General features: G+C 38.9%; 1 protein-coding gene across 10 annotated transcripts in view; it reads left to right on the top strand.

The window, feature by feature from the left end:
• FAR1 (fatty acyl-CoA reductase 1) overlaps nucleotides 1–17,817 on the top strand; it is a 37,506-nt gene extending 19,689 nt beyond the window's left edge. For 3 of the 10 annotated variants that reach the window (XM_083476152.1, XM_083476150.1, XM_083476153.1), the window contains exons 5-13: nucleotides 540–719; nucleotides 2,629–2,806; nucleotides 3,785–3,829; nucleotides 3,922–4,040; nucleotides 5,563–5,630; nucleotides 8,223–8,394; nucleotides 12,557–12,686; nucleotides 13,106–13,233; nucleotides 15,285–17,817. In XM_083476152.1, coding sequence (XP_083332278.1) covers nucleotides 540–719; nucleotides 2,629–2,806; nucleotides 3,785–3,829; nucleotides 3,922–4,040; nucleotides 5,563–5,630; nucleotides 8,223–8,394; nucleotides 12,557–12,686; nucleotides 13,106–13,233; nucleotides 15,285–15,447 — 1,183 coding nt within the window. In that variant the 3' untranslated portion in view covers nucleotides 15,448–17,817. Of the gene's footprint in view, nucleotides 1–539; nucleotides 720–2,628; nucleotides 2,807–3,784; nucleotides 3,830–3,921; nucleotides 4,050–5,562; nucleotides 5,631–7,784; nucleotides 7,957–8,222; nucleotides 8,395–12,556; nucleotides 12,687–13,105; nucleotides 13,234–15,284 lie in introns of all 10 variants that reach the window. The other 7 variants (XM_083476146.1, XM_083476147.1, XM_083476148.1 and 4 more) reach the window with 3 other exon arrangements.
• The last annotated feature ends 10,133 nt before the right edge of the window (nucleotides 17,818–27,950 follow it).

The following is a 27,950-nucleotide window of genomic DNA, read 5'->3' as shown; positions in this document are numbered from 1 at the left end:
GGAGTTCAGTTTATGTGACATGTGACACTTGGACTAGATATCTGTTCATTGTCCCAGTGTCACCTTTTTATTTACAGCAAATATGTGACCTGCGTCATTTGAAGAATATCATATACTTGATTTTGGCATCATTTAGTTGATAAGAAAAGCCTAATGCTCAATTTGTAAGAAATGTTAGTCTGTGCTGCTGTGAGGGAAGTTTTGGAACCACATTATTGAGTACCCTCCCAACCTAAGAAAACATAAAGCTTCTTATATTTTGTAAGAGGAGAATGGGGGATTTGGATAGAAGTGTGCTAAGAAGATTAGAGGTGAGCTGCATGCTACTGGAAACACTTGCCTTTTCCATCTGTTGACACAAAAGTTCCTGTTGGTTTTCAGCAGATACACTAGTAGCAGCTGGATTTGACCAGGCTATGTTTCCTGAACAGCTAGGAGACAGCAAATCACAAAGGAATCTTGTTGTGCATACATGTTGAGTTTGGATACCTGAAAGTACTCTTTAGTACACTTGTTTTTTCTCCCCTCTCTCTCAACAGAGATGCTGTTCAGCTCAATGTAATTGCGACACAACAACTTCTCTTCTTGGCCCAGAAAATGAAGAATCTAGATGTGTTTATCCATGTTTCAACAGCATTTGCATACTGCAACCGAAAACACATTGAGGAAGTGGTCTATCCACCCCCTGTTGATCCTAAGAAATTAATAGATTCCTTAGAGTATGTGTCTAATGCTTCCCTCCCCTTTTATTTCATCCTTTCAAAACTGAAAAATGTTGGAAAGTTGTTTTATAGCTGATACAAAATGAGAATGGATTGAACATTGCTGGTTCTGATCTTGGCCCATATGCTAAGGTGATTTTTAGCAATTAGAAAAGTAGGGCTTATTTGGAAATGCCTTCTCTCTGAAATACATTGGCTAGAAAAAAGGAAAGTCTACCTTATGACTCAGGGTTTGCTACTGAAAAGCAGAATGGGGTTAAGGCATCAAAATATGTCTTAAACTAGAAACCAGTTTGTGTAATCTGCTGTTCAATATAATTGTTTCAGAAGGAAGATAAATTAGGAAATATTCTTTTAAAAATTGTATTGAACTATAAAAAGGAGCATATTTTCCTAATGGAATTTCCGTGAGTAAAAATTGAATCACTTTAGGTATTCTGTTTCAAGTGTAAATAATGACTACAGCAATGAAGTAGCGGCGTCAACCAAAAGTGTATTAAAGGAAAATGAAAACAAAAGAGCATGAACTCTTGTGGGATCTTTAAATGTTCTTATAGTCAACACTGAAGTAACATCTCAGTCTGGTACATTTCCTTCTTTGTGCAGTTAATGCACAAATAACACAAATGTGTTAACCCAAATGACACCTAATTCGTGGCCATTCAGAATTTCAGTAACAAATGAGTTGTCAAGTTTTGTTAAGATGTCATTCTTTGTTTAAAAATGAGCTACAATTATGAGTAATCCAAGGTTGCCCAGGGGAAACATGACTGCTTTGAGTTTCATGAATTCCCCTCCAGCATGACGCCAGGGCCCACCCTGTTCAGCTGGACCTGCAACAGGCTCAGTGAGAGACTTTTGTCTCTAACCCTCCACAGACTAGAAAAGCTTTTCCAAACTTCTTTTAAACTTTTTAAGTGGTCGTATTTATATATATATATATATATATATATATATATGCTTTCGTAGATTTTCACGGGTACAGGAATGCAGGTTTTGGTGTCTTCGGGTGTCTTCCCGTGTAAGAGTTGGGGTGTCTAGGCGACGTTTCGACGAGGTCTCACTCGTCATCTTCAGGCTGGTGCTTTCGGCTTCTTGTTACTGGAACAGAGCAGGATCTCAGTGTTTGAGTTCCTATAAATACTGTTGAGGGGGTGTGGTGTATAGCCTCCAACGTTCTGGGCAGAGAGGAAGTTCCCAGGTTAGTGTGCCTTTTCTTCTTTTGTTCCTTAATTACTTGAGGGATATCTTGAGTGATTTCTTGAGTGATATTCTGAGTACCACTTAGGTGGGTCATTAAGTGTGGATTAGTTGCTAAAGCTTTCGTGTCTTGACCTCTTGAGCTTGTGAAGAGTTTTTCTGAGAAGATGGCTGTACTGCACTTAGTTGTGCTCTGGCTTCGATGTTGTATCTCTCTTCACACAAGTGCCCATTAATGAAGCCTTGACAGCCATTCAAAACAGTGGTACTCAGAATATCACTCAAGAAATCACTCAAGATATCCCTCAAGTAATTAAGGAACAAAAGAAGAAAAGGCACACTAACCTGGGAACTTCCTCTCTGCCCAGAACGTTGGAGGCTATACACCACACCCCCTCAACAGTATTTATAGGAACTCAAACACTGAGATCCTGCTCTGTTCCAGTAACAAGAAGCCGAAAGCACCAGCCTGAAGATGACGAGTGAGACCTCGTCGAAACGTCGCCTAGACACCCCAACTCTTACACGGGAAGACACCCGAAGACACCAAAACCTGCATATATATATATATATATATATATATATATATATATATATATATATAAAACTTTGATTTTTTTCATGAAGAACAGATTTTATTAGCCATCTTTGGTGCTTTTGAGTTGACTGATAGGATGTAAATGAATAAATATGTTTATTTCTTTAGGTGGATGGATGACAGCCTAGTGAATGATATTACACCAAAACTAATAGGAGACAGGCCTAATACTTATACATATACAAAAGCCTTAGCAGAATACATTGTGCAACTGGAAGGTGCAAAACTAAATGTAGCCATTGTAAGGCCATCAATTGTGGGTGCCAGCTGGAAGGAGCCTTTCCCAGTAAGTCAACCTTAACCTTTTTATAGCAAAATTTCTTAGTCTTTATTTACTATTGATTCAGTCTTTATTACTAAGACACAAGCCGGGGCTGTGTGAAAAGCAGATAATACATTGACTCCGGATCAGTCTAAGCCATCTCTTTTAAAATCTTGTGTAAAGGAAGCTAAATGATAAATGGATGTGGGCCATAAGGAAGCACTACTTGGGGCTTATGGTTTATCAGTACTGCACACCTTATGCCTGTAATAAGAGGAGTAACATACAATCAAAATGTTACATGATCAACAAGACCAGGCATAGGCAAACTCGGCCCTCCAGATGTTTTGGGACTACAACTCCCACCAGCCCTAGCTAACAGAACCAGTGGTCAGGGATGATGGTAATTGTAGTCTCAAAACTTCTGGAGGGCTGAGTTTGCCTATGCCTGAATAAGACTTTCTTCCAAATAATACCCTTACACTTAGTATCACTTCCCATATTACAGTTGCTACTCCTTGAGTTTCTTATGGAAACATTTTAATTATCTCAGAAGAAATGGTTCTTGCCTAATGATAAATCAGCAAGCAATGAGCCAATGGGCTTATTCTTTGCATATTGACTATTCATACATTTCTAAAGTAGTTTATTGTTAAATATTTCACTTGTTGAATGAAAAAAATGTTTTGTGAAAACTGCATAGTTATGCTATGGAATTAAGATATTTGTGAATTGTTTTGAAAATGCTTTCTTAATATGACTGAAACAGTTAATGTCTTCCTCTTCTTACTTCATTGATTTTCCTTCTCCAAAAACATTGTTTGTAGAAAAGAAAAAATGTTTATATACTGTGTATGCATAAGGCAGTATATATAAATATAAAATTGGATTGTAAATAAAAAATGGAAATATTGTGAAATTTACTCAGTTGCAAAATGATTCCCAGTTTATTTTCATAGCAATTAAGCCAGTAAATCTTCCTTATGCTTTGTTTCCAAACAGGGATGGATTGATAACTTTAATGGACCTAGTGGCCTTTTTATTGCTGTAAGTAAAAGTTAAAATGTAGACAAATATATTTTTCTGAAAAGCTAAAGTGGCTTGAAATGGCTTTTTTATTTTGTACCTTTTGTTTTAAGGCAGGAAAAGGAATCCTTCGAACGATGCGAGCCTCAAACAATGCAGTTGCAGATCTTATTCCAGTAGATGTAGTCATCAACGCAACAATAGCTGCTGCCTGGTATTCCGGAGTCAATAGGTATAACAGGTGACAATGCATTTTTTAAAAATTGACTAAGCGGTGGTCTTATGATAGTAAACGATTTGCTTACATCAATATGTGATTGTGGTTTCTGTTTCTATAGCCACAAGGAACTCTTATTGCTTCCATTACCATTGCGACTGTCTCGTGCCCCAAATTTAGTACAGGGCCCAGGGGCATACAGCTCAAGGGGTGTTCCGGACAAGCGTCAAACAATGGCAAATTGCACAGGTTTTTTCCTGAGAAGCCACATGTCTGTGGCCACAGAATGAACCACAAAAATCATATATCCACTGTTTCGTTTAGAATATTTTTTTTTCTTGTTTTCCTCCTCTAAAAACTACGTGCGTGTTATGGTCAGGTGCGTGTTATAGAGCGAAAAATAGGGTACTTTGAAGTATCCCAGAAGTTCTAGAGAAGAAACACAAGAGGAAGCAATGTGACTTGGACTTCCTCATTACATATATACTTGTGTTTCTCATCCGAAGAGCGCAAAGAAACACATCCTCTGTGCTTCCTCTTCCCACTTCTCTGGCAGGTCCAAAGCTGTTCTTAGTTGTATAGTAAGAGTATTTCCAGTTTGACTCCTACTTTTATTATTTTATTATGCAAACACTCACTCACAGGGAAGGGCAATTTATATCCCCATCAGAGGACTGTGTTGAATGGCCCTCTATGACCTAGCAGCTAGGAAGATTAGGAAGAAATAACTGGATGGGCTAGTGGTCAATCACAGTGGGTACTCTGAGATCTAATTTGCACATTTTATTTGAAAATTACTTTTTATTCTGTTTAATAAGAAATTTTGGTGGATTTGACCGTGGTTTTACTGCATATGTAGCAACTGCTGTTCTTTGGATGTTGCCATAGCCTTTGTCTAGCGCAATAAAATCCAATAAAAATATAAAAAAGCAAAAATGTATCACATAGGAACATAGTAACAAGCAGAAACAATAATGCCCCCCCTATTTAAGATTTCAGATTGTTTAATTAGCTAAAGGGCTGGAATGTTTTTGCCTGGTGCCTATAGATAGGGAGAGCATTCCACAAGCAGGGAGACATCACCTAAAAGTTCCATTTTTGTGTTGCTACCCTCCCAACCTCTCACAGAAGGTGCACACAAAGAAAGAAAGGCCTCAGGTGATGAGTGCAGGATGCAGGTCAGTTCGTATGGAGAGGGGTGGTCCTTGAGGTATTGTGGTCCCAAACTGTTTCAAGGCTTTATAGGTAAAAACCAACATTGTGAATTGGGTCCGGAAACCAGTTGGCAGCCAGTACAGTTGGGCCAGGATTGGTGTTGAGTAATTAATAAATCCGCTGAATCAGTTTATAAATGCTACACTACAAAGTGTGTGTTTTAAAAAAATCTTTGGCTTCTTACTTACAAATATTACTATTTGCTGTGGTATTGGTTAGCTATTTTTACCCTTTTTTCCCTGTTTTTTATTATGTGAACTATTCTTTTGTCTTAAGAGGAATGATAATATAGAAAAAAAATTAACTAATTTTTGTTTTTCAGACCAAGAAATATTATGGTATACAACTGTACTACGGGTGGCACCAATCCCTTCCATTGGGGTGAAGTTGGTATGCCTTCTTTTTTTCCTCTGCAGTTTAATAAATTAACTTATTGGTGAACCTTTAGAAAGCCATGCATGAAGATTCACTTTAAAAAAAATAATTGCTTTTAAAGGACCAAGCGTTGATTTGTCCCTGCTTTCTGATTGGGAGCAGCTTTTCAATTAAATTTGCTCTCTCCATAGATACTTGTCCTTATAGACTGCTAGAACCATTAAGCTCATAGGGCAGAAGATTGCTTTGCTTTGTATGCTTGAAAATACATTGTGTGACACATCATTTTAGTGTATGCGTGTAGTGTTAGAGCAATGTGTACCAAATATTTCAAATATATATATTTGCCTTTTTAAAGCATTACAAAAGTGATAAAAATACAATATAGTATAAAAGAGGCTTTACTTAGTGATGTGTGTGTTTATGCTGTGGTTCCACAGAAATGCATAAGTTTTCAGAGAGAACATGTAACCCTTAAACAGCTTCAAAGCAGTGTTTCAGTGTGAGGGTAATAGCTGCTGAAATTACAGAGGGCAGAATGGTGATTGAGATTTACCAGTGGTTTGAGGGCAGAGCCTCAGTAGTCTGTAGAACTCATTTAGCTTTAACCATGATTCTAGAACAAAATATGCAAAATAGTGAAAAATATAAAATAAATAACTCAGAACAATGTAAATATTAAGCAGATTTTCATAACTTATTCAGCCCACATATTTCAATTTTTCTACCAAATTGAACTGCACTAGTACCCAGCTTCTACATTTTTTTTAGCACAGTGTATATACACACCTGGTTTTACTCAAGTATTGGACCACAATTGATAGCAGTACTTTAATCAGAGTTATAACATCAGAGCAAAGCACATTATTATGATTCTTAAAGGGAAGAGGGCCAAGAGTTGCAGTTCTGCACCAGTGTGGAGTTTGCAGGCATTATATGTACAGTGGTACCTTGGTTCTCAAACTTAATTCGTTCGACTCCCAAAACCATTTGAAAATCAAGGCATGGTTTCCGATTGGCTGCAGGAGCTTTCTGCAGTCAAGCGGAAGCCACTTCGGACGTTTGGCTTCCAAAAAACATTCTCAAACCAGAACACTTACTTCTGGGTTTGCGGCGTTCAGGAGCCGATTTGTTCGGGGGCCAAGCCGTTCGAAAACCAAGGTACCACTGTGTAGCTTTTCAAGCAAACCTCATAAAGTGGCTTACACTAAAATGTTAAAAGCAATGAGCATTAGTTAAATGCTTAAAATATGGAAAGATAAGCTGCAAGGAGAAAAAAATGTTTCAAGGCTAGATATTGAGTAGCAGCAGTTGATGGATAGGGGTGGGTGGGTAAAACTAGTATATCTGACTTGCAGCCCATGAGAAAATGGGATTTGCTGAGTTTTGAGGAATCAGTGATATATAAAAAAAGCAGTTACGTAGGACTAAGTTATTTTCCAATTTCTAACCGTACTAACTTAATTTGTTTAAAGTTTTACATCCCTGGATTATTATTTTTACAGCATCTCTTCCCAGGCAATTAATAGCCTGCATATAATCTTAACATTATTCTTTACCATCTTCTTTTCTGTCTAGTCAAAATGTCAAAAGCAGTGCATAAATCTTCCTCTTCTGGAGGACTTCCTTTTTACTGTAAGAATACTTCTTTAGTTTCACTGGAAGTTGGGTTAAGACAGTACACGATTACAGATTCAGGCCTTCAGTCTGAGAAACCAAAATAAACCTTAATGAACAATTCCTTAATTTAATTCAGATGTGTTTGATACCTGAGCTAATTAAAAATGTTGGGTTAATCTGTAATGCAACTTACAAATTGTTGTGTGATACATAGGTCGCAGCATAGTATCAGCCAGTGGAGCTCTATTTGCAATTATTTACAAACACAAGGTTAATAATTAAGTAGGAAAGAGGAACAGAGAGAGCACAGAAAAGGAAATGAAGCTGCAGTAGTGGAGCACTTAAAAGCACCAAAAGAATTCCAGTGAGAGAGACTACTTAGGCTTGACAGTTGAACCGAATGAATGCTGAACATTGCTAATTAGTGAAAGATGTGTACGAAAGATGTGCTTTAATTCATTGAGAATAGTACTTGTATGTTTTGTCCATGGAAGTCCATTACATTTAAATGGTTATTATCAAAGCTGTTACACAACTTTTCTTTCTTAGAATACCATGTAATATCCACTTTCAAGAGGAACCCTCTCGAACAGGCCTTCAGACGGCCCAATGTAAATCTAACCTCCAATCACCTTTTATATCACTACTGGATTGCTGTAAGCCATAAGGCCCCAGCATTCCTGTATGATATCTACCTCAGGATTACAGGAAGAAGCCCAAGGTAATGGTGACTAGCTCTGTCTTCTGTTCCTCATGACAAACCCATGTTTACACGATTTAACACATTAACAACATGTTATTTGTTATTATGATTGAATGTGCCGCTAAATCCACAGAGATGTTTGACTTCAGGCCATGAAAATGGTGTAGTATGGATAATGTGCTAAGTAGCTAAACCATCAAGGCTGTTGAATTTGCTACCTAACTGTGGGTTCATTCTTTGAACAAGAGCTGCTCAAAACATTGTGACCCTTATTTTTCCTACAGAGAGTTACATAAATTTGACATTCAAGAGGAATCCTTTAGAACAAGCAATAAGGCGTCCCAATGTTAAACTCCAGTCCAACCCCCTTAAACATCATTATTGGACTACAGTCGGTCACATACTTCCTGCGTTGTTATACGATGTTGTTCTAAGGTTGACAGGTCAGAAACCGTGGTAAGAAGGAAAGGGCTAATACTTTGCTGGAAAGGTGATGGAAGCTTTTTGGCGGTGTAGATCAATGGCATGAGCTTCTTCTGTAAATTTACTAATAGAAACATCAACAATAACAGTAAAAGAGCTGGATGTTTCTTAGGACTTAGTGATTGTTTGAAGTTCATTTTCTTACAATGAATCTAACAGTCCCAGCCATTTTCTAAGTCTTTTGAATCATTCCACTCTAGCACTGTTATTGAAATTATAAGCTGAAATGGAATGGGAGGGCAAGGAGACATAAGAGATAAATAAATATATATGTATATATTGCCATCTGTATAAATATAGATGACAATCATGGTGCACTTGTGTTTTTTTAATGGATGATACAAGTCACTTAACACATTTTATCTCACTGACATTCGGCTTATAATTCTTCTGGCTACCTTTTTTAAGTAAGCAAAAAGTTTACTTTAACTCGTCAAAATTGCATAGTTTTATTCTTCCTATTTTATAGTTTTAAAATGGCACGATTTTCAAGCTTTCTTTTGCAGAATGGATGTTCAAACTGCACAACCACCACCACTGAGATCTGAGGGAACAGAGGAACTGTCAAGTTCTGTTCTTTTCAAAGTTAAATTAGCATTTGCAATACTACTACTTTTTTAAAAAAAACACCAAATGCATATTTTGGTATGTCCTCTATTGACTTTAGAAGCTCCAGCATAAAACTTGTCCATGTTCTGTGACAGCATCAGCATATTTTACCAAAAGTTAGTTCATGCACAGAAATAATGCTTGTTATGCTTTATTGCTTGTGGTATTGTCTTGATGGCTATTGTGGAAGCATGGGCAAGTATTATGCCTACATCTTTGGAATTTGGTGACTTTATGCCATTCTCTCAGCTGCCAATACCAGCTTCTCAGGTCCATCAAAGTAGACTTGCTACACTAAAGGCATGCTTCTGCTCTGTTGCACTGATCCAGAGGAATTTGCTCTACTGGTTTTGGAAGAACTTTAACATTCTTGTCAGTTACATAAATTTTATGTATGTATTTATGTATGTAGAACAAGATTCTTATCTATGTACAAGACTTTAGGCTTCAGTCCTTTACATTATGGATGGGCATTGGCCAGGCTGACAGGGGCTGATGGGAGATTGAGTCCAACAACATCTGGAAACCACAGGGCATCTGCTGCTGCTATACAAATGACCTGGGAGTAAATGCTCATTGAACTCAGTGGGACTTACTTCTGGCTAGATATGCATAGCTTTGTACTGTTTTTTGTTACTTTTCCAGACCACCATCGAGTTCCTTATGGGATTAGCACTGCTCAGTATCTCATTAGTTCAGTAATGGTAGGAAAACGTCAATAGAAACAGTTTGCCTACCACTCCTGATTTTACACCTATGGTTGAAGAGAAAATATTGAACGTATTTTAGGGAATCTTCAGAATTGCAGTAAAAGACCTAGCTAGCAGTCTGTGTTGACCGACAGCACACATTAGAATACTCCACAACGCACAAAGGCATTTCTCAATATAGGCTTTTTGCAAACAGTGGTCTTCAGTGGGTTTATTAGATCATTTCCTATGAAAATTAAGCTATGAAAGCATTCTAAAGAGAAAGCTAAAGATTAAGGGAGGAATTCAACATTGCACTATGGCAAGCGTTGTGTTAGTGAAATCATTTCAGCTTGCCAGATGGTAGGTTTCCCCCTTGTCATCTCCCCTGTGCTGTTCTGGGGGTTCTCCCAACCCCTCTAGGAGCAACTAGGGGAAGGAGGGGAAGTGCTGTTGCCCTAGCAGAAGTCTTTGGTTGAATCTGGCCCACATATATGCCCCCCTGCTTAATACTAGAAGCTATGTTCATCCATTGAAGCTGGATGGTTGGAGATTCAGTACAGAGAAAAAGGAAGTGATTCAGACAGCGCATAGTTATAAACTGGGTTTCACTACCAAAAGATGTAATGATTGCCATCAATTTGAACAGCTTAAAAGTAGATCAGACAAATGGGTGGAGGATAGGGCTATCAATGGGCACTGTCACAATGGCTATATTGCTTCCAATATCAGAGGCAGTATGGTGGGATCACAAACAGGAGCGTGATACTACACTCATATCCTGCTTGTCAGCTTTTTATAGGCATCTGGTTGACACAGTAAGACCAGGACACTTGACTGGACGAGTCTTTTATCTGATCCAGCGAGGTTCTTAGGTTAAAATCACAGCATGCTTGGTGACTTGCTAGTGCAATATAGTACCAAAGTATGTGATACTGCATTGGCACAGCAGTTATACTGCTTAACCTCTCACTGGTACAGTAGCATGTGTGGGGGGGAGAGGAGGGTATTTGGTACAGCGGACACAGTTGTGGTTAGCTTAAATCAGCAGCATTTATTTCATAGCAAAAAGTACCAAGTTACCAATACTCCCACTTACTTCCTTTTGTGGAGTGCCTTGAAAGTGTAGCCAGGGGAGAGCGAAGTCTGTGAGAGCAGACTTTCTCTTTCCTCCTCTCCAACTCTGGTCCAGTGACTCACAGCCCTCCAGAGCAGATTTTGAGGCAGTTCAGGGAGGGGAAGAGGAACTCCTGTCATGCCAGAAGAAATCAATTCTGCTGGTGAGAAGCCCCATTGGATGTCGCCCGGGGAATTGAAACTCAAAATTGTTCATCTAGAAAGTAAAATAGTCACTCTTAGTAAGCTTGCGTCCTTAACTTCAAGTGTACTTGAATTTAATGCATTTTTTTATTACTGCTAAAAATCTTTATAGTCAGTATTTTTCTGTTCTTCTGAATTTTGTGCTTATGAATGTTTGGAAAGAAGAGCTCTGGCTAAGCTTTTCATAATATGGGTGAGCTGCACAAGTTCCCTTGTTGTAGTTCAGACACATTTTAGGTCCTTAGAAGAAATGTATATTAAAAAAATCCTAATAGGAAAAAGTGTTGCATAGTTTCATTGTCTTGTATTGCTTTTCTGGTAGGTAGTTATTTGTATTTGGGATGTAGTTCTTCCTGTTAAATAGCTTTCCCCCAAACATACTTCTTTTATTTAAATTATAAAATATTTTACACACAGTAGAATTTGACCATCCTGCTCAGTATAGGCAAACAACCACAGTCTTTCCCAAAGCTGTTTCATACAGATGCTGATTTTATTTTCTCGTCCCTTTCCCCTTTTCATCTTCTTTGCTCTTTATCATCAGTGCCTTCCATTTTAAGGATCAGGCTGGAAATGTATGTGTAGTTTCACTGTATGCTCTTGGCTGTGGCTAGCCGGTGCCAGTGGAATAAGTTGTTGCTCTAGGAAGACAATATGCACCATAACTTAATTTTCCCTAAAAATGTATTTAAAAAATGAATATTCAGTTTCCTGGATTCAAATTTATACATAAACATATTTTTTAAAATAGAAAAGCTGCTTTCCATATTGATCCTAATAATAGAATGCACTGTATTCAGACAAATTATTCATTGTTGCCCCAGGTAGGCAATGAACATGGATAGAATATTTCTGCATATTATGTAGCAAACCCTTACATCTGAACTAGCATACTGCATTGCATCAGTTGGTGTAACCTGTGATGATATTGGAAAGGAGAATTGTTTTGTAATGTAAACTTTCCTTATTGGCCTCTAGAATAATGGGAGCGGGCATCTGGTGTGTTGATTCTCAAATAAATACCTGACATATTATTTGTGTGAGAATTATACTCAGGGGCACTTTCTGTTTCAGGGGAGCTGCCCTTTGATGCTATCCACAGAAATAGTTTTCTGGGAGTGGTGGAGAAATAGAGAAAGGGCATCTGTCTCTAGAGTTTGTCCTTTGTAGATTGAGGCTAAGCTTTGGTCAAGCCAGAAAGCTACAGATAAATTTTTGAATCCAGTGTTTCCCCTCTTGACTCGGCAATGAAAACTACTAGATAGTATTTCTCTTCTTCTTTAACTCTATCTACTTCATATTAAATCTCTCTCTATAATCTAGTTTTCAATATACTGTCTAAGCATGTAGTTCATCATTTTCCTTAAAATATTTATTAAAATGCAATGCAGAAATATTCTAGTTATGTTAAATATACTTGAGTGCCTTGGGGTTGGGAGCCAATTAGAGGATCTGAGTTTAGACATGTAGTTTTTCAAATGTCATTTTCTTGAATAACATCTTTCCCTGAACTGTAGGATGATGAAAACAATAACACGTCTTCACAAGGCTATGATGTTGCTAGAATATTTCACCAGTAATTCTTGGGAATGGAACACAGATAACGTCAATATGCTCATGAGCCAGCTGAGTCCTGAAGACAAAAAGGCAAGTTACATTTGTTTTTGTCTTAGCAATGACTTACTCACTGTACTATTGACATGTCAAGCTTTTCAAAGAAAGAATAGCTGACAGGGAAAATAGGAGAAAATCAAGCTATAGTATAATCGTGTGCTTGGTTCCTTTCTTTGCCTTAACTTTTATAAAAACTAATTTACAATGCTAGACACCTCAGGGAGTGGAAATGAAAGTGGTGGCGCCCCCACCTGCCCTGCTGCTTCAATCACTGGTGGAGAAGCAATCTGGGTATGGTAGGTTTTGGTGGCTGCAGAGCAGCACAGCATTCCTCTGCCCAGCGTTGCTGATTAACTATGAAACAGTTTCATCTGTTGTGCTCTTGACTTAAGAATGAAGTTACATTTCATTTGTGAAGTTTGGCATAATACTGTTCGTTCTTTTTGTGACAGACCTTTAATTTTGATGTTCGACAACTACACTGGGCAGAATATATGGAAAATTACTGCATGGGAACGAAGAAATATGTATTGAACGAGGAAATGTCTGGTCTCCCAGCAGCTCGGAAACACTTGAATAAGTATGTATAGTTTATGGGTGGATTTTACCTAACAAGTCCAATCGGTGCAAGCTCTGTACAAGGGCTTCCACTTGTTCAACAGAGCTTTTCCTTCTTCTAGTATACCTCCTAAATAATTTGACTTGTGGGGGCAGGTGTCAGGAGAGCCTCCATAACATCACACGAGAGAGGATATTGTTCTGTTTGGCAAGCTGCGGTGCTTGTGCTGATGGGAAATTCACCATAGCATGATTTCAGGTTCTGCCCTCAACCTTTATTCTTTACTTTTTAGAAGGTAATGCCAATTGAAACCTTACTGCCTCTTTTAATGTCTGGTGCAGAGGAGGGCAATGCTGTATCCGTCTGGTTTTGGGATCAAAGAATTGTCATGCAGATATAATACCTGAGGGAAGGTGTTAAAGTTTACTGATAATTTTCCTTTTGGAGTATACCAGTATAGCTTCTGTGATATCATAGAAGTCAAAATATCACACAATGTAAAGTACATAAACCTGTACAAATGGAAAATTTAATCTCCTGGTTGACCCCACCATTCTTGTTGCTTTTCTTAATTAAATTTGACTGGGGGGAAAGTTGCAGTAATATTGGGTAGCTTAAAAAAAGGTTGACACCACAAAAAATCTAGAGTTACCCATATGCTCTATTGTGACATGAAATAAAATACAGTGCTATAACATAACATGATTTTTATATGTAGGTGAGCAGCTAAGCTAACAATTTTGCAACATGTAGGGTTTAACAGGGGAAGGCTTACCATCTCAGCTGGTTCACTGACAAGTCTTGTCACAAGGAGTATCTAGAAATCTGGGTTTGGCCCAGGTGTTTATTAAAACTGGACTCTACTTCGGACTGGCAATCATGAATGTATTGTACACATAAATTCTTACACGATGTTAGCTATGAAACAGTTTAATCTGTTGTGCTCTTGACTTAAGAATTAAAAGTTACATTTCATTTGTAAAGTTTGGCTTAATACTGTAAGACTTGTTGTTACAGCTAGTTGACAAGTCATGATTATTACACATTTATACTTCAGTAATTATCATTAACTGTTAGCCCTTACAACCTTAGCACACAGTCTGTGTATAATTGTTATGTTTCACAACTGTGTTAGTTGGACACACAGTTGCTGCAAATTTTGGTCATTGCACAGAGGTGCCATCTTTCCCTTTTCTTGGTGTCAACAGTAGCAGGCTCTACCAGTTCTGAGGCTGCCTCTCTCAAAATCCTAGGTAAGTTGTTTCTAAACTTATCCCAGGATTTGATCAAACCCAGATCTACGGACTAGAAAGATAACATATACTAGGATGTTTACTCCATTTTGTGTTGTCTACCTTCCAAACCATATAGGCATTAAGCAAGAAGTGTCTACTACAGCTGAAAAAACGCATTTGCCACTGTTTGTCTTCACAACAGCTTCCAAAAGTATGATCAATCTGGCCACAAATATCCTAGCTACTTTTAGTTTTACTATAGTAAAGAATAATTTGAGGCTTGGATTTGTGCTCTGAGATTGCATTGGTATGCAGTGAAGAAAGGAGAACTGCTCCCCTTCCTTTCTCACAACACTTGTAAGTTATGTACCCATCTTCTAGAAGCCACTCCTGGATTGGTGGGTAAGGAATTCTGGGGGAATTCCTGATATTTTCCTTCCAGTTTGCAAACCAGAGCCAGGCATTTCTTAGCTGAAAACATTACTGGTTGGGTTATCTGTAGGGACTTCTATGACAAACATGAAAGAAAACATCTACTGGTAAAAGATGCAGCTTATTTCCTTATTGCAGGAATAGGTAATGTGATGCTCTTCAGATTTTTAAGACTCCAGACTTCCAACGGCTCCAGCCAGCATGACCTAAAGATCTGGAGGGCACCAGGTTGGCAAAGGCTGGCTTATTGTATAATGCATACTTTATACAAGTAGCTGATTGTTAGACTTCTCAATTTATTAGTCAACAGGGGCAGGCATCAAGTGCCAATTCATCTTACAGTTGTTAACTTTACTTGTGGGTCAGCCTATGTTTTTCACGTCTTGTTTTTCCTTGCTTTCCTAGGCTAAGGAACATTCGTTATGGCTTCAATACAGTGCTTGTGATCCTCATCTGGCGTATTTTCATTGCAAGATCACAAATGGCAAGAAACATCTGGTATTTTGTCGTTAGCCTCTGTTACAAGTTTCTCTCTTACTTCAGAGCATCCAGCACTATGAGATATTAAAGATGGCAATTCTAGAATTAGGACATCTATGCATATGGTGGTCTAATGGCATAAAGCCCTAAAATGTACCTACTCATCTCGTCTTTTGTAAAAACATGAAATATTAGATCTGGATTGTGAAATACAGTACAGTACACGTGATGCTTAATTGTGTATTTCTGTGGAGATCATATGGCTGGTACTGGATCAATCTGTCATTAGGCAAATATGTAGGTTAAATATCCAAATGAATTTAATATCTCTGTATGAGGAAGAACTTTAGGCCACTGACCAGTGTAACTGTGCAATTCTGGAATGCATTGAAATTAAAATCTGCCTTAACATAGTAAACTTAATTTTTATTGCAAATAAGTGTGTTTAGTTAAGGTGAACAAATTATTGGCTTAGATGGTAGAGCTATTTATTTGAGACTTTAAAATTGCAACTGGTTTGTCTGGTTATTCTTATGAGAGAGGTATCTTTGTAAATGATTGTGAGTTGGGCATTCGTTAGTCTTTTATTCTTCTCTCCTCCTTTCCAATCCCTTGACTTGAAAAAGCAGGGATCCTTCAAGGGGAAAACTGCAGCTAGTATACAGCATTTTTCTCTGCATGTTTTTCTGACTTGTGGCTTAGAACTGTTTGTATGGCCAAGGAAAGAGGTGAATTTATCCCTTGGAAGTTGCACACAAGGGAACCACATCATTACAAGTCACTAGTATTTTCCTTTTATTGCAGAAGAAATCAGGAACTTTGAAATTTTATTCAGTGATTTAGAGCATAAATCTGTTTACGAAATGCCACATTTCTTAAATTACCTACAGAATTTTAAACCAAATTATCGAGCACTACTTCTGAAGGGGTGAAATTGATATTTATACTAAATAAAACTCAGCACAGTTTGGGGGAATGGTGAAAATAGAAATAAAGAAAATATAAATAACTGAATAGGTTCTAGGTTAAATGTATTTTTCTGCATGTTGCTTTACCAGGAAAAATGCATTTACAACAGTCCTTGCTCTAAGATTTAATTAAGTACATATAATATTAAAATCTTACTCTATAAAACATAGTTACATACAATTCTCTGCTATCATTAACATTCTTTTTATTTGATATAACCTACCATACCTGTGTGGTGGCAACCGATTAACTTCTATTATACCTGGGGGTTTTTTTTTTTATTAATATGCCTAAGTAAATTGTGAATGAATCCTGAATGAACTATAGGAGTTACGCGAAGCACATGCATCCTATACTTATAATTCCACATATAGAGCATGTCTTGCTGCTGTGGAAATATAACTTCTTTCATGCAAATGTGCATCTGATTTTGGAGAGAGAGCTTCCTTGTTGAAGTTTAAATATTTTATCTTATTAAGTACTTTAATGTACAGTTGTTGTTTTTTTAAAAAAAGATCTGCATATAATTTTCCAGGGATACAAAATGTTACATAGTCGAAGTCCACACTATTAAGAAGTGTGTGAGTCTGGTGTTACAGTGTTGGAATACAATAAATTGTGGATTTAGTGATTTAAGGTTTTACAGTTGGGTGCAATATTCCTACTGTATCTGCTACAGCTGCTCCCCTAATTCTTTCTCATTGAACTTGAATATTTACTTGGCATTTTAGTACGTTGTAAACTTTTGCACAAGGTGCCTGGAACCCAACAAGCCACTTCGATTTGTGTATATATGTACGTGTGTGTGTGGTTGAACTTGGTGAGAGGCAATTGTAAGATGCTTAGATGCTGAGTTCATTTTCTCACTGTACTGTTTTTATGGAACAAATTACTGCTTACTCCTGAAGCTAATGCAGCTGAGAAAATTGCACCAGGATCCATACTACGATTTTAAAAGATCTCTGAATAACTGATAGAATATTGTTTAATTTTCCACACTAGTTTAACTTCCAGTATGGCTGCCATATTGGATTCCTAGGATTTCCATTTAATTTGAATGGTTACCTAGTTTTATCATACAAAGAAATAACATAACTATGTCGCAATAATGTTCTAGCATTCCACATAAATCTAGATTGTAAAGGTTCCTTCAGTTTTGGTGTTCATACTAATGTTGCAACTTCAGTAATTTCAGACTTGTTAATTAAAATAAACAAGATTCACAATTTTGGGTATTAGTCTGAAAAGTCTAATTGACTTGAAGAAACTATCCAGTCTAAAGTGAGAGAAGAGCATTCTGAAATGGATCACTCAGAAGGTGTGCCAGAACTTTAAAATTTGGGACCATAGAAGAACATTACCCTGCAATGTAGCTTTCTGCTGTAGGAACAGATTCTGGAAACAAAATTTTAAATCATAAGCTTTTATAAAATAGAAATATTGGGTGCCTTTGTTTGTAAACCAAAAATAAACAAATTCCTGAATATGATGTTTGTTGAATTTATCAAGTTGTTTAAGCTGTGTAGAAACTTTAACTTAAAACATTTTGTGCTTTGAAATAGAAATTAGTAGCAAAATCTCATTTCAAAATGTCTAAAGTTGCATGTATAGTCATATTCAAATATCTAAAGGGCTGTCATATGGAGCAAGTTTGTTTTCTCCTGCTCTGGAAGCTAGCACCTTGAACCAATGGATTCAAGTTACAAAAAAGGAGATTCCGACTAAACATCAGGAAGAACTTTCTGACTGTAAGAGCTGTTTGACAGTGGAACAGACTGCCATGAGAGGTGGTGGACTCTCCTTCCTTGGAGTTTTTTAAACTGAGGTTGGATGGCCATCTGTCATGTATGATCTAATTGAGATTCCTGCATTGCAAGGGGTTGGACTAGAGAACTCTTGGGCTCCCTTCCAAGGCTACGTATATGCTATGTATATGCTGTACATATTACAGTCATATGCTAAAGGTCACATGAACCCCTATTACCAATGAGTACTAATATAAAACCCTAAATTGAAGAAATTTAACGTTGCATGGTTACTTCAGGGTGAAATCTGACTAAATCATGCATAGTAGACTGCCTGAAATCAATGGACAAGTTACTTAAGACAATTGATTTCAGTGGATGTATTCTGAAAATGGCTAATGTTGAATTTCACTCACACGAGCAATTTTGTGCATATTTACTCAGCGTCTCTCTGAGTACTCAAGAGTCGTCTCCCCCCCCCCCTGGGACCTTCTAAGTAAGCATGCATAAGATTACAGTCCTAACCATTTTTTTATTAGTGTCTTCATTTTCTACATTGTATTTAAGCTTGAATGAAACAAAGTGGATTCAGCTAGTTCCATCCAACCATTTAACTACTTATTTAAGGTGGAAGTGCATAAAGGTCTTTCTTGTCACGTTATTCAGGCAGTACAGGACCTTAGATGGGATGAGATACACAAATTTTACTTTCTGTACTGGAGTAGAAGTTTGGTAGAAATGAGGCACAGGGGGGAAAGGTCAGTGTTGCTTCTTTCACTGAAAAATGAGCTGACATTCACGTAATCTTGAAACTTTAAATATATGGAATATTTCTAAAAATAACACCACCACATATTAATACTAATTTTAAAACTTAATTTTTGTCTAGTCTAGATGTGGAGAAGGTTTTTGTTTTTATTTTAAAGGATCTCTGGATATTCTGAGCCTGTCATCGGAAAAAGGAGGAAATGATTGCTAGAATAGGCAATCATGTTTAAGAACCTTTTATGCAGCATATATATGCCATCCAGTAACAGTGATTTTCTTGGTTGCTTACAAGCAATAGTATGCTGAGTACAGCTTGCTGGGGGTGTGTGGAGAGAGAAAGATAAGTGGATCAAAGCAAATATAGAAAAGTATCTGAAACATAAGAGAGAATGTGGGCTAAGTGGTACAAGAAGCCCGGCTCACACAGATTCACAGCTCTTCTCTTTGGCTAAGTGTTTATTGCTACTCATCAGTTTTAAAAAAGAATGCAGATGACCCAGGACAGATTCCAAATGGTTTGTATCTTAAGAGATCTTCTGCTCCACACTGAGCTCCATGCCTTACATAGCTTGAGATCCCAGTTTCCTGACGCATCAGCTTTCTGTACTGTATCATGTTGCTGCAATTGAAATCTGTTTGATCTTTGTGAACTCCCAAGATTTGTCTACATGAATAGTAACAACAGTTCAATTTTAAGGCTTTAAATAAAAACCGTTGATATGGCATTGTCTTAACTTGCATATAACAGTGTTTTCTCTTGTAATTATGGTTTTAACCCCCCCCTTTTTTTTTGTCGGTCAATGGGAAGATGGGGTACAATGGGTTTGGCTAGTTACAATTCTAAAGGAGCCCTTTAACATAATTTTTAACATGGGCTACTTGGGACTCCTGTCTAAGAAACGTATCTGTCTTACAGTTCTGAACCATTTTAATTTCAAGAGGTGACAAGGCCTAATTCTGTCAAAGTTGCACAGTTAGATTTTCAGTCCATTCTGCCTAATCACAATGTATTGGAGTGGTTGTGGCTTAATTGAGGATGATGTGGAACAATATGCACAGCAGGTAAGGTAAGACCCTGCATAGGTCTGCATTGAAATGCTGAGTAGTGTACTTTGACTTGGGAAGGTGGTGGGCTACTCATGGCTGTTCACATTTTCTTACCCTTAGTTGACTGTCACTGGGAGTAATTCCTAAACTTAAGCAGGTAACAGATTTATGAGGAGAATGAATTTCTGCAGCACATCTGTTACCTCTATATCTGGAAAAGTTTAAGTACCATCTATGCAGCCCCTAGTGATAACTACTGAAATGTGCTTTCTATGTGATGGTGGTCCTTTCTCATGTGGGGTATTGGGATGGTGCAAAACTCAAAAATTTAACATCAACAAAAATAAACAGAAATCAGAAAAAACAAACAACAAACATCCAAACAAATAAGCAATAAGAACAACGACAACAACAACAAAAAACAAAAAAAATTAAAAAAAATACAAAGATAAAAAAGCATAAAAAGAACACTTTTTTTGTATTAATAACTTTCAAAACCTTATTCTCTTTACTTCCACCCGCCTTCCCTTCTTGTATTCTACTTTAAAAAGTTTGATCAGCAAGATCGTTCATTATTCGTTTTAAACCTTTATCCCTCCCTTTTCAATCTTATTTATCTTAGCCGCTAGAACCCCTTCATTTCATTTTCAGAGCCTTCAACATTCATAAATTTTACAATATTTTTGTAGATAGACTTTAAACTTCTTCCAGTCCTCTTCCATCTGCTCCTCTCCTTGATCTCGGATTCTGCCGGTCATCTCTGCCAGTTCCATATAGTCTATCACTTGTGTCTGCCACTCTTCCAAGGTGGGTAGATTTTGCGTCTTCCAATGCTTTGCAATAAGTATTCTTGCTGCTGCTGTAGCATACATGAAAAAAGTTCTATCCTTCTTTGGCACCAAGTACCTTCCATATGTTTTTACCCACTACTAAGAGAATTTGGTGAAGCTGTACTCCAGTTCTTAATTTATTCAAAGAGTTCTGACATCATTGATCATCTGTCCGTCCATCCCAAAGTGATGGTATATCACTCCCCCAGGCCCAGCAATGCCTTTTTTCTATTCAGGCTTGAAGGAAAGCCTTGGCTGACTTAACAGGAAGACATTGTGTTTTAGACTTTGTTTACAAATGCTTGTTGGGCTTCTGTTATTTAATTGGAGGGTGTGATACCATTATTTTTGCCTCTGTGTGTACACAAAAAAAGTTATAAAGTACCTATCCACCCTCCAAATACAGAAGTTCTCTTCTTTGCAGTGAAGAAAGAAGAATAACTATTCCAATTGGATGTACCGTTTTTGAATAACAGACAGGTCAGAAGTGTGAGAATTAAGCAGATGCCTTTGCTGCATCATAAGCAAATAAACGGTTAACCTCTTAAGATTATATTCAGTTGCAGATGGAAGACAATGTTTCTTCAAATTACCGTATTTTTCGCCCCATAGGACGCACCGGCCCATAGGACGCACCTAGTTTTTTGGGGGGGAGAAATAAAGGGGAAAAATTTATTTCCCCCCCCCCAGGTGCGGGGCTGGGGCAGGGGAAGCCCGAGCTTCCCCCGACCCCAGCCCCCAGAACAGGCTGCTATCCGCAAGCCGTGGGAGTCGTGCGGCTCTCCCACGGCTAGCGGAGCGCTGTGCGAAGGCCGAAGCTTGGGGCGTGCTGAGCTCAGCGCGCCCCAAGCTTCTGGGTGCAGGCAAGCTCTCCGCTAGCCGTGGGAGAGCTGCGTCTCCCACGGCTAGCGGATAGCTTCCTGAAGCCTGGAGAGCGAGAGGGGTCGGTGCGCACAGACCCCCCTCGCTCTCCAGGCTTCAGCAAAAGCCTGCATTCGCCCCATAGGACGCACACACATTTCCCCTTCATTTTTGGAGGGGAAAAAGTGTGTCCTATAGGGCGAAAAATACGGTACCTACTTCTCTAAAGTGCTCTGGGACACTACCTGGAAGTACGACGCAGTGGTTTCCAACTACAACTGATCTTTGTGACATCAACACCTACAGTTTTCCTCCGTTTAATATTTCATTCGGAAAGAGTAGACTGCACGGTTATTTTCATTCTTTGTGACTCTCACTTAAAGCCTTGCCCATCCATTTTTAATAGGAATGTGCTGCACTTAGCTTAATAAGTTTGTTTCTGGGTGCACTGGTTATGCGTGCCCGTGTTTTGGTTTTTTCCATGCTGGCTTGTGCTTCCAAAACAGGCACAATCTGAAGTGGGCCTTTTCCTGGGTGATAGTGAATGCAGACTAAACTCAGTATGCATCATCTGGTATTTTTGTGTTAGAACATGTGCAGTCTAGTGCAATTTTGCAAAAACTTCCCTGCCAGTGATCCATATTGGGTTAGGTCTACACAGTGTGGAAGAATTACTGCGCTGTACAGCTTGTCTGCCTTCCAGAAGCTGAGGTTTTAGTATTTAGTGTGAAAAATATGAAAGTTGCAGTAATTTAAGCCGTTGCAGCAGTTACAGCAATTTAAGCCATTCACAGGCAAGTTAATCTGTCTTGCCTATGTGTATAAACATAGAAAGATAAAAAAACCTTTAAGTGAGAAAATGTAATGCTTTTTTTCTAGGGCAAACAAATACGAATAGATGGCAGTGTATGCTTTTCTCCACCTCCAGTTGGTGCCAACTCTGTCTAATAATATCTTTGCTTTTAACCTTTACCAAAGAATGTTTTGGGATACTAGAGTGTGTGAGATATAAAACCTGGCAATGCTCAAACAAGGGATTGCTGAGCAGTTGATAGCTCAAATAATTTAACCTTGTAAATTGGAAGGCAGAATAATCCTGCTATATTCTACACAGCAGCTAAAATGAGAGGACAATCTTTCAGACATGACATTAAGAGACACTCACACTGATCCCTGCTCTTTGGCAGCAGAATCTCAACATCTGGAATTCTTTTCTTACAAAAATATTTTGAAAGATTTTTTGGGGTAAGTATTTTTATTGACTTTTACCCATTTAACCCAAACAACAAAATAGTGCTTCATGAAACCAAACCAAGCATTAAAAACCAAACCAAGGGTGGCATTCTGAGCACATAGGATCGGTTTGAGGCTGATATCCAGATGGGAGGTTTAGCCACCTTGTGACTTCTCTCCAGTTAGGAAGAGTTTTATCCATAATGGTTGAGTCCATAGACCAAGCTTCCATGAACTGATGCTCACTTTGAAGTTAGCAATGAATCTGCCCAGTCCTACAGATGCTCCCACTTTACAGAATTAAAATACATGCTCTAGACTTGCCTATTTTAAACTTTATTCCCAAAGTTAATCCCAGAGCAGGTTACATTAGAAGAAAATATGGGAAGATTACCTGGACTTATGTTTGGTTCATGCCTATGCTTTGTGAGGAAGCTGGCACCTAGACACTAAATGTCTTAACATAGCTCCGAGCTCACTAGAAGAAGCCCACCTTTTAAAACTTTCACACAAATGGCCCATTTAAATGGGGCAATGAAGCAGGGCCCATGGATACAGGTGTTTGCTAAAAGCAATAGAAGATGGCAGCTGGTTGGAATCCATGATAACTGTGAAAAGAAAGGGGAAACTCGCCAACCACTCTGATTGATGGTTGCATTCAAATGCTAAGCCTCTCTCCCACAACACGGCTATAGGGGAAATGACAAGCAGCAAATGTATTCTTGCAGCCAAAGCTGCACTAGCTGAACACAAGAGGGAGTTACTAGTAAACTTGGGTGGGGTGTGTGAAACTAAAACACTCCCATGAGAACGGAGCATGCGCAGGGGCCCACAAAATGTAGAGTATTTGGTTCGGTGGGAGGAGTAGGAAACCAGAGGGATGGGAATAGATATGGAGTACCTCTAAGAGATGTGGCTGGCTGGAACACTGAATAATAATAATAATAATTTAAAAAATTGTCCAGTAGCACCTTAGAGACTGACTAAGTTTGTTCTGGGTATAAGCTTTCGAAAGCTTTTGACTACGTCAGTCCAACACAACTACCTACTTGAATAATAATAATAATTAATAATTAATATTTTATTATTTATACCCCGCCCAACTGGCTGGGTTTCCCCAGCCACTTCCAACAAAAGATTAAAAATACATTAAAACATCAGTTATTAAAAACTTCCCTAAACAGGGCTGCCTTCAGATGTCTTCTAAATGTCAGATAGTTGTTAATTTCTTTGACATCTGGTGGGAAGGCGTTCCACAGGGCGGGCGCCACTACCAAAAAGGTCCTCTGCTTGGTTCCCTGTAACCTCACTTCTCGCAGCGAGGGAACCACCAGAAGGCCCTCGGCGCTGGACCTCAGTGTCCGGGTTGAATGATGGGAGTGGAAACGCTCTTTCAGGTATACAAATGAATGATATTTGTCAAAGCAGATCATAGAATCAAGAGTTGGAAGGGACCCCAAGAGACATCTAGTCCAACTCCCTGCAATGCAGGAATCTGCTAAAGCATCCACGACAGATGGCCATCCAACCTCTGTAGTCTGAAGGCCTCTAAAGTATGTTTAAGCTCCCACAATACTCCTTATTTTTGTTTCTGCTGTAAGACTAACACTCTGGGGACACAAAATAATAAATGGATTAATTTTATGCTTGACGAAGAAGCCACAATTAAATGCTTTGTTTCAAGGGGATTAAAAAGTGACTGGATGGATCACAACTGGGCTTTGGGACCAGGTTCTAAAATGCAACAAATTATTGTTGCATTTTAGAACCATTTTAGGTTCTAAATTGCAATAAGTGTAATTATTGGAAAGACCTTCATGTCTGGCCATGTTTGGTCTCTTTAAATGCCTCTCAACACATATGTGTTTTGTCTATTTACTCTTCCACCCTGTGGGCCTGACCTTATACTTGGCATTCTTTCTGTCAGAAATACTGCCAAGAACCCTTTTGGGTTCTGTGCACAGTCTGCAAATAATCTGGCAGGGAGCTGTGCCTGAAAGTGAAAGAGAGAGAAAGGAGGGTGAACGCAGTCCTATCGGTGTTGGAGATAGAGCACTAGGAAGCTCAAAAGATAAACAACAACTGGAAAATGAAGAAAATTATTAATTAGTGAGGAAAGCTTACTTTTTCTGTGTTCCTTGCAAATTCTTGCATCTACTTCTTATTCACAAATGACCCGCTATTGTGTGCATCTCCATGAACCACTTCCTCTGTCCAAAATGACTGCAGTTGTGGTAGAACTGATCTAATGTCTATTTGTTAAAAGGGTTGGGGAGCATAATCAAAGCTGAATGTTAAATGTTTTGTTTTCAAATCTGGGGCATAATTTCTGGTTCTCTTGTACTTGTAATTTCATTCAAATTAAATCCACTTAAACTCCTTTTCTAAGTTCAACAAGAAAAAATTGTGTACTGGATGTGTGTGTGTGTTCCAGTTTTCTGACATGCATTTATACCTGCCACCTCCTGTGAACTCAGGGCCTAGCACTACAATTCTGTCCAAAGTGGCAAACACCCATGCCCTTGACTGCATAAGATCCACAATTAAATGGTTAAGGCAGCATGAACAACCCCCAAAATTGACATTAACATTTGTTGGGAAGTATTAACGGAAGGTCTAACCCAGGCTTCCTCAAACTTGGCCCTCCAGATGTTTTTGGTGTACAACTCCCATGATCCCTAGCTAGCAGGACAAGTGGTCAGGGATGATGGGAATTGCAGTCTCCAAACACCTTGAGGGCTGAGTTTGAGGAAGCCTCTACTCTAGGCAGCTTCTGTATGTGATAAGGATGTCCTTGTCATCTTGTCATTTACCTCAGGCAGCAAATGTCTTGGGCCAGCCATGGAAGCAAATGGCATAAGAAAAGTTCCTTGACAAACACATATACTGCAGAGAGACAACTTAGAATCTCTTTGGCAGTCCAAACCTCTGATAAAACTGATCTTGGTCAGGCAAATGATCTTCCCTCTTAATGTCCTCTCAAAGTACCAACTGATGGCATCCTTCACCCTAACAGAAAGCTTCGCTGGTAACTGAAGTAGGTGGGGCCCTTTACTCCCTCCCTTCCATGACTGCCTGTCTAGGTAGGCCAGACATGCCACAGGCTCTTAAAGGTAGCTACCACAGCCTCTTTGATTCACTCTTAACGGCAGGCAGGAGCACTTTCCAGGGATCCAAAGCAAATGCTCAGGGAAGCATAGAGAGCATCCAGCTTACCGTATTTTTCGCTCTATAAGACGCACCAGACCACAAGACGCACCTAGTTTTTGGAGGAGGAAAACAAGAAAAAAAAATATTCTGAATCTCAGCAGCCAGAACGGCAAGAGGGATCGCTGCGCAGTGAAAGCAGCAATCCCTCTTGCTGTTCTGGCTTCTGTGATAGCTGCGCAGCCTGTATTCGCTCCATAAGACGCGCACACATTTCCCCTTACTTTTTAGGAGGGAAAAAGTGAGTCTTATAGAGCAAAAAATACGGTACCTGTCTCTCCCACAGAGGACAGCATAGCTTGCTTTTCCCAGTCAAACTCCACATCTATCCTTGTAGCAGGTCAATCTAGGCCATGGGTAGGCAAATTAAGACCCGGGGGCCAGATCTGGCCCTATCACCTTCTAAATCCGGCCCACGGATGGTCTGGGAATCAGCGTGTTTTTACATGAGTAGAATGTGTCCTTTTATTTAAAATGCATCTCTGGGTTATTTGTGGGGCATAGGAATTCATTCATTTTTTCTCTCTACAAAATATAGTTTGGCCCCCCACAAGGTCTGAGGGACAGTGGACTGGCCCCCTGCTGAAAAAGTTTGCTGACTCCTAATCTAGGCCCTTGGGGGGGGTAATTCCTTTTAATTTGGCAAAAATGCACCTAAGACTCCTACACCGTTAGAGATTTTAGTTTTATTAAGAATAAAAAAGGGAAGACCAACAGAAGAGGTAGAATGTTATTTCAAGAAAATACACACACACACACACACACACACACACACACACACACACAAAAACACACACACCCTTTCGGTTCAGATCTATCCATCTTATTTTAGCTACTTACAAACAGGCTTTTCCTCACGTATAATACAACAGCATAGGTAGTCAAGTTGAGAGACTCCGATAGGACAAGGAGTCTTTGGCAACGGTCCTCTTTTAAAGAGTTTCTGACTCAGGTGGGTCTTGATTGAACTGCTGTGTTAACTACCACCAGATTTTTTCAGCTCCCTGCCAGACAGAGCCTATTCTTTGCTTTGTGTATTCAAGTGGAAACACAAGTTCTCTACTGAGTAAGAATGGAGATCATGGGCGCATGTTGCATCTTCTCCACACTCAGCTTCAGCTGCTCAGCGCTTTGCAGGGAGAACAGGCCTGCCCTGCCTCAGGCAACAGTTTCCTTGTAACTGCTGTTGGCTAATGGAAGTTGGGTCAGTAGAATGATCTGGCACTTTTGCAAATAACTTTTAGCCCTGGCCTTCTGTGTACTGGTGATCAAATGTGGAAACAACCGGAACCTTCTATTTTTACTCACATCTCTCAAGTGACAGGCACTTAGTGTGATGGGGGTGGGAATGAAGATACTGCCCAACTATTAAGGAAGTATCCATAATTCTTGCCCCCCAAATTATGAGGCAGGCTGACAAATAAAAACTCCCCGCTTAGCAACCATCCTATCCTTGCTTTCTAGGTCATCAACGAAGCATTACCAAGGAAACTAATTTGTGTATTCATAGGATAAAAATGCATTCAGAACAAGATGGAAGGTAAGTATTAAAAAAAAAATCCTGTTATGATGGTTCAGTCAAATTATTTTGTAAAAGAACTTTCTGACAGTACGAGCTGTTAAACAGTGGAATGGATTCCCTCGGGAAGTGGTGGATTCTCCTTCCTTGGAAGTTGTTATGCAGAGATTGTATGGCCATCTGCCATGGATATTTCAGTTGAGATTCCTGCATTGCAGGAGGTAGAACAAAATGACCCTTGGCATCCCTTCCAATTCTCCATTCTATGATTCTAAGTTGCAAGTCTATCATTTTAAAGTCATTTAAAACTACACATGGTGTTCAGGTCAGGCGTCAGGCACCCACGGTGCAGTTTCAAGAGTTGGAATCTGGAAATCCTACGAGAGAGAGTGCTTCTTGGTCCTTTCCTCTG

Source organism: Podarcis liolepis (genome assembly GCF_965112155.1).
Source record: "Podarcis liolepis genome assembly, chromosome: 1".
NCBI classification, from domain to species: domain Eukaryota; kingdom Metazoa; phylum Chordata; class Lepidosauria; order Squamata; family Lacertidae; genus Podarcis; species Podarcis liolepis.
This window is presented reverse-complemented; position numbering and strand designations above follow the sequence as displayed.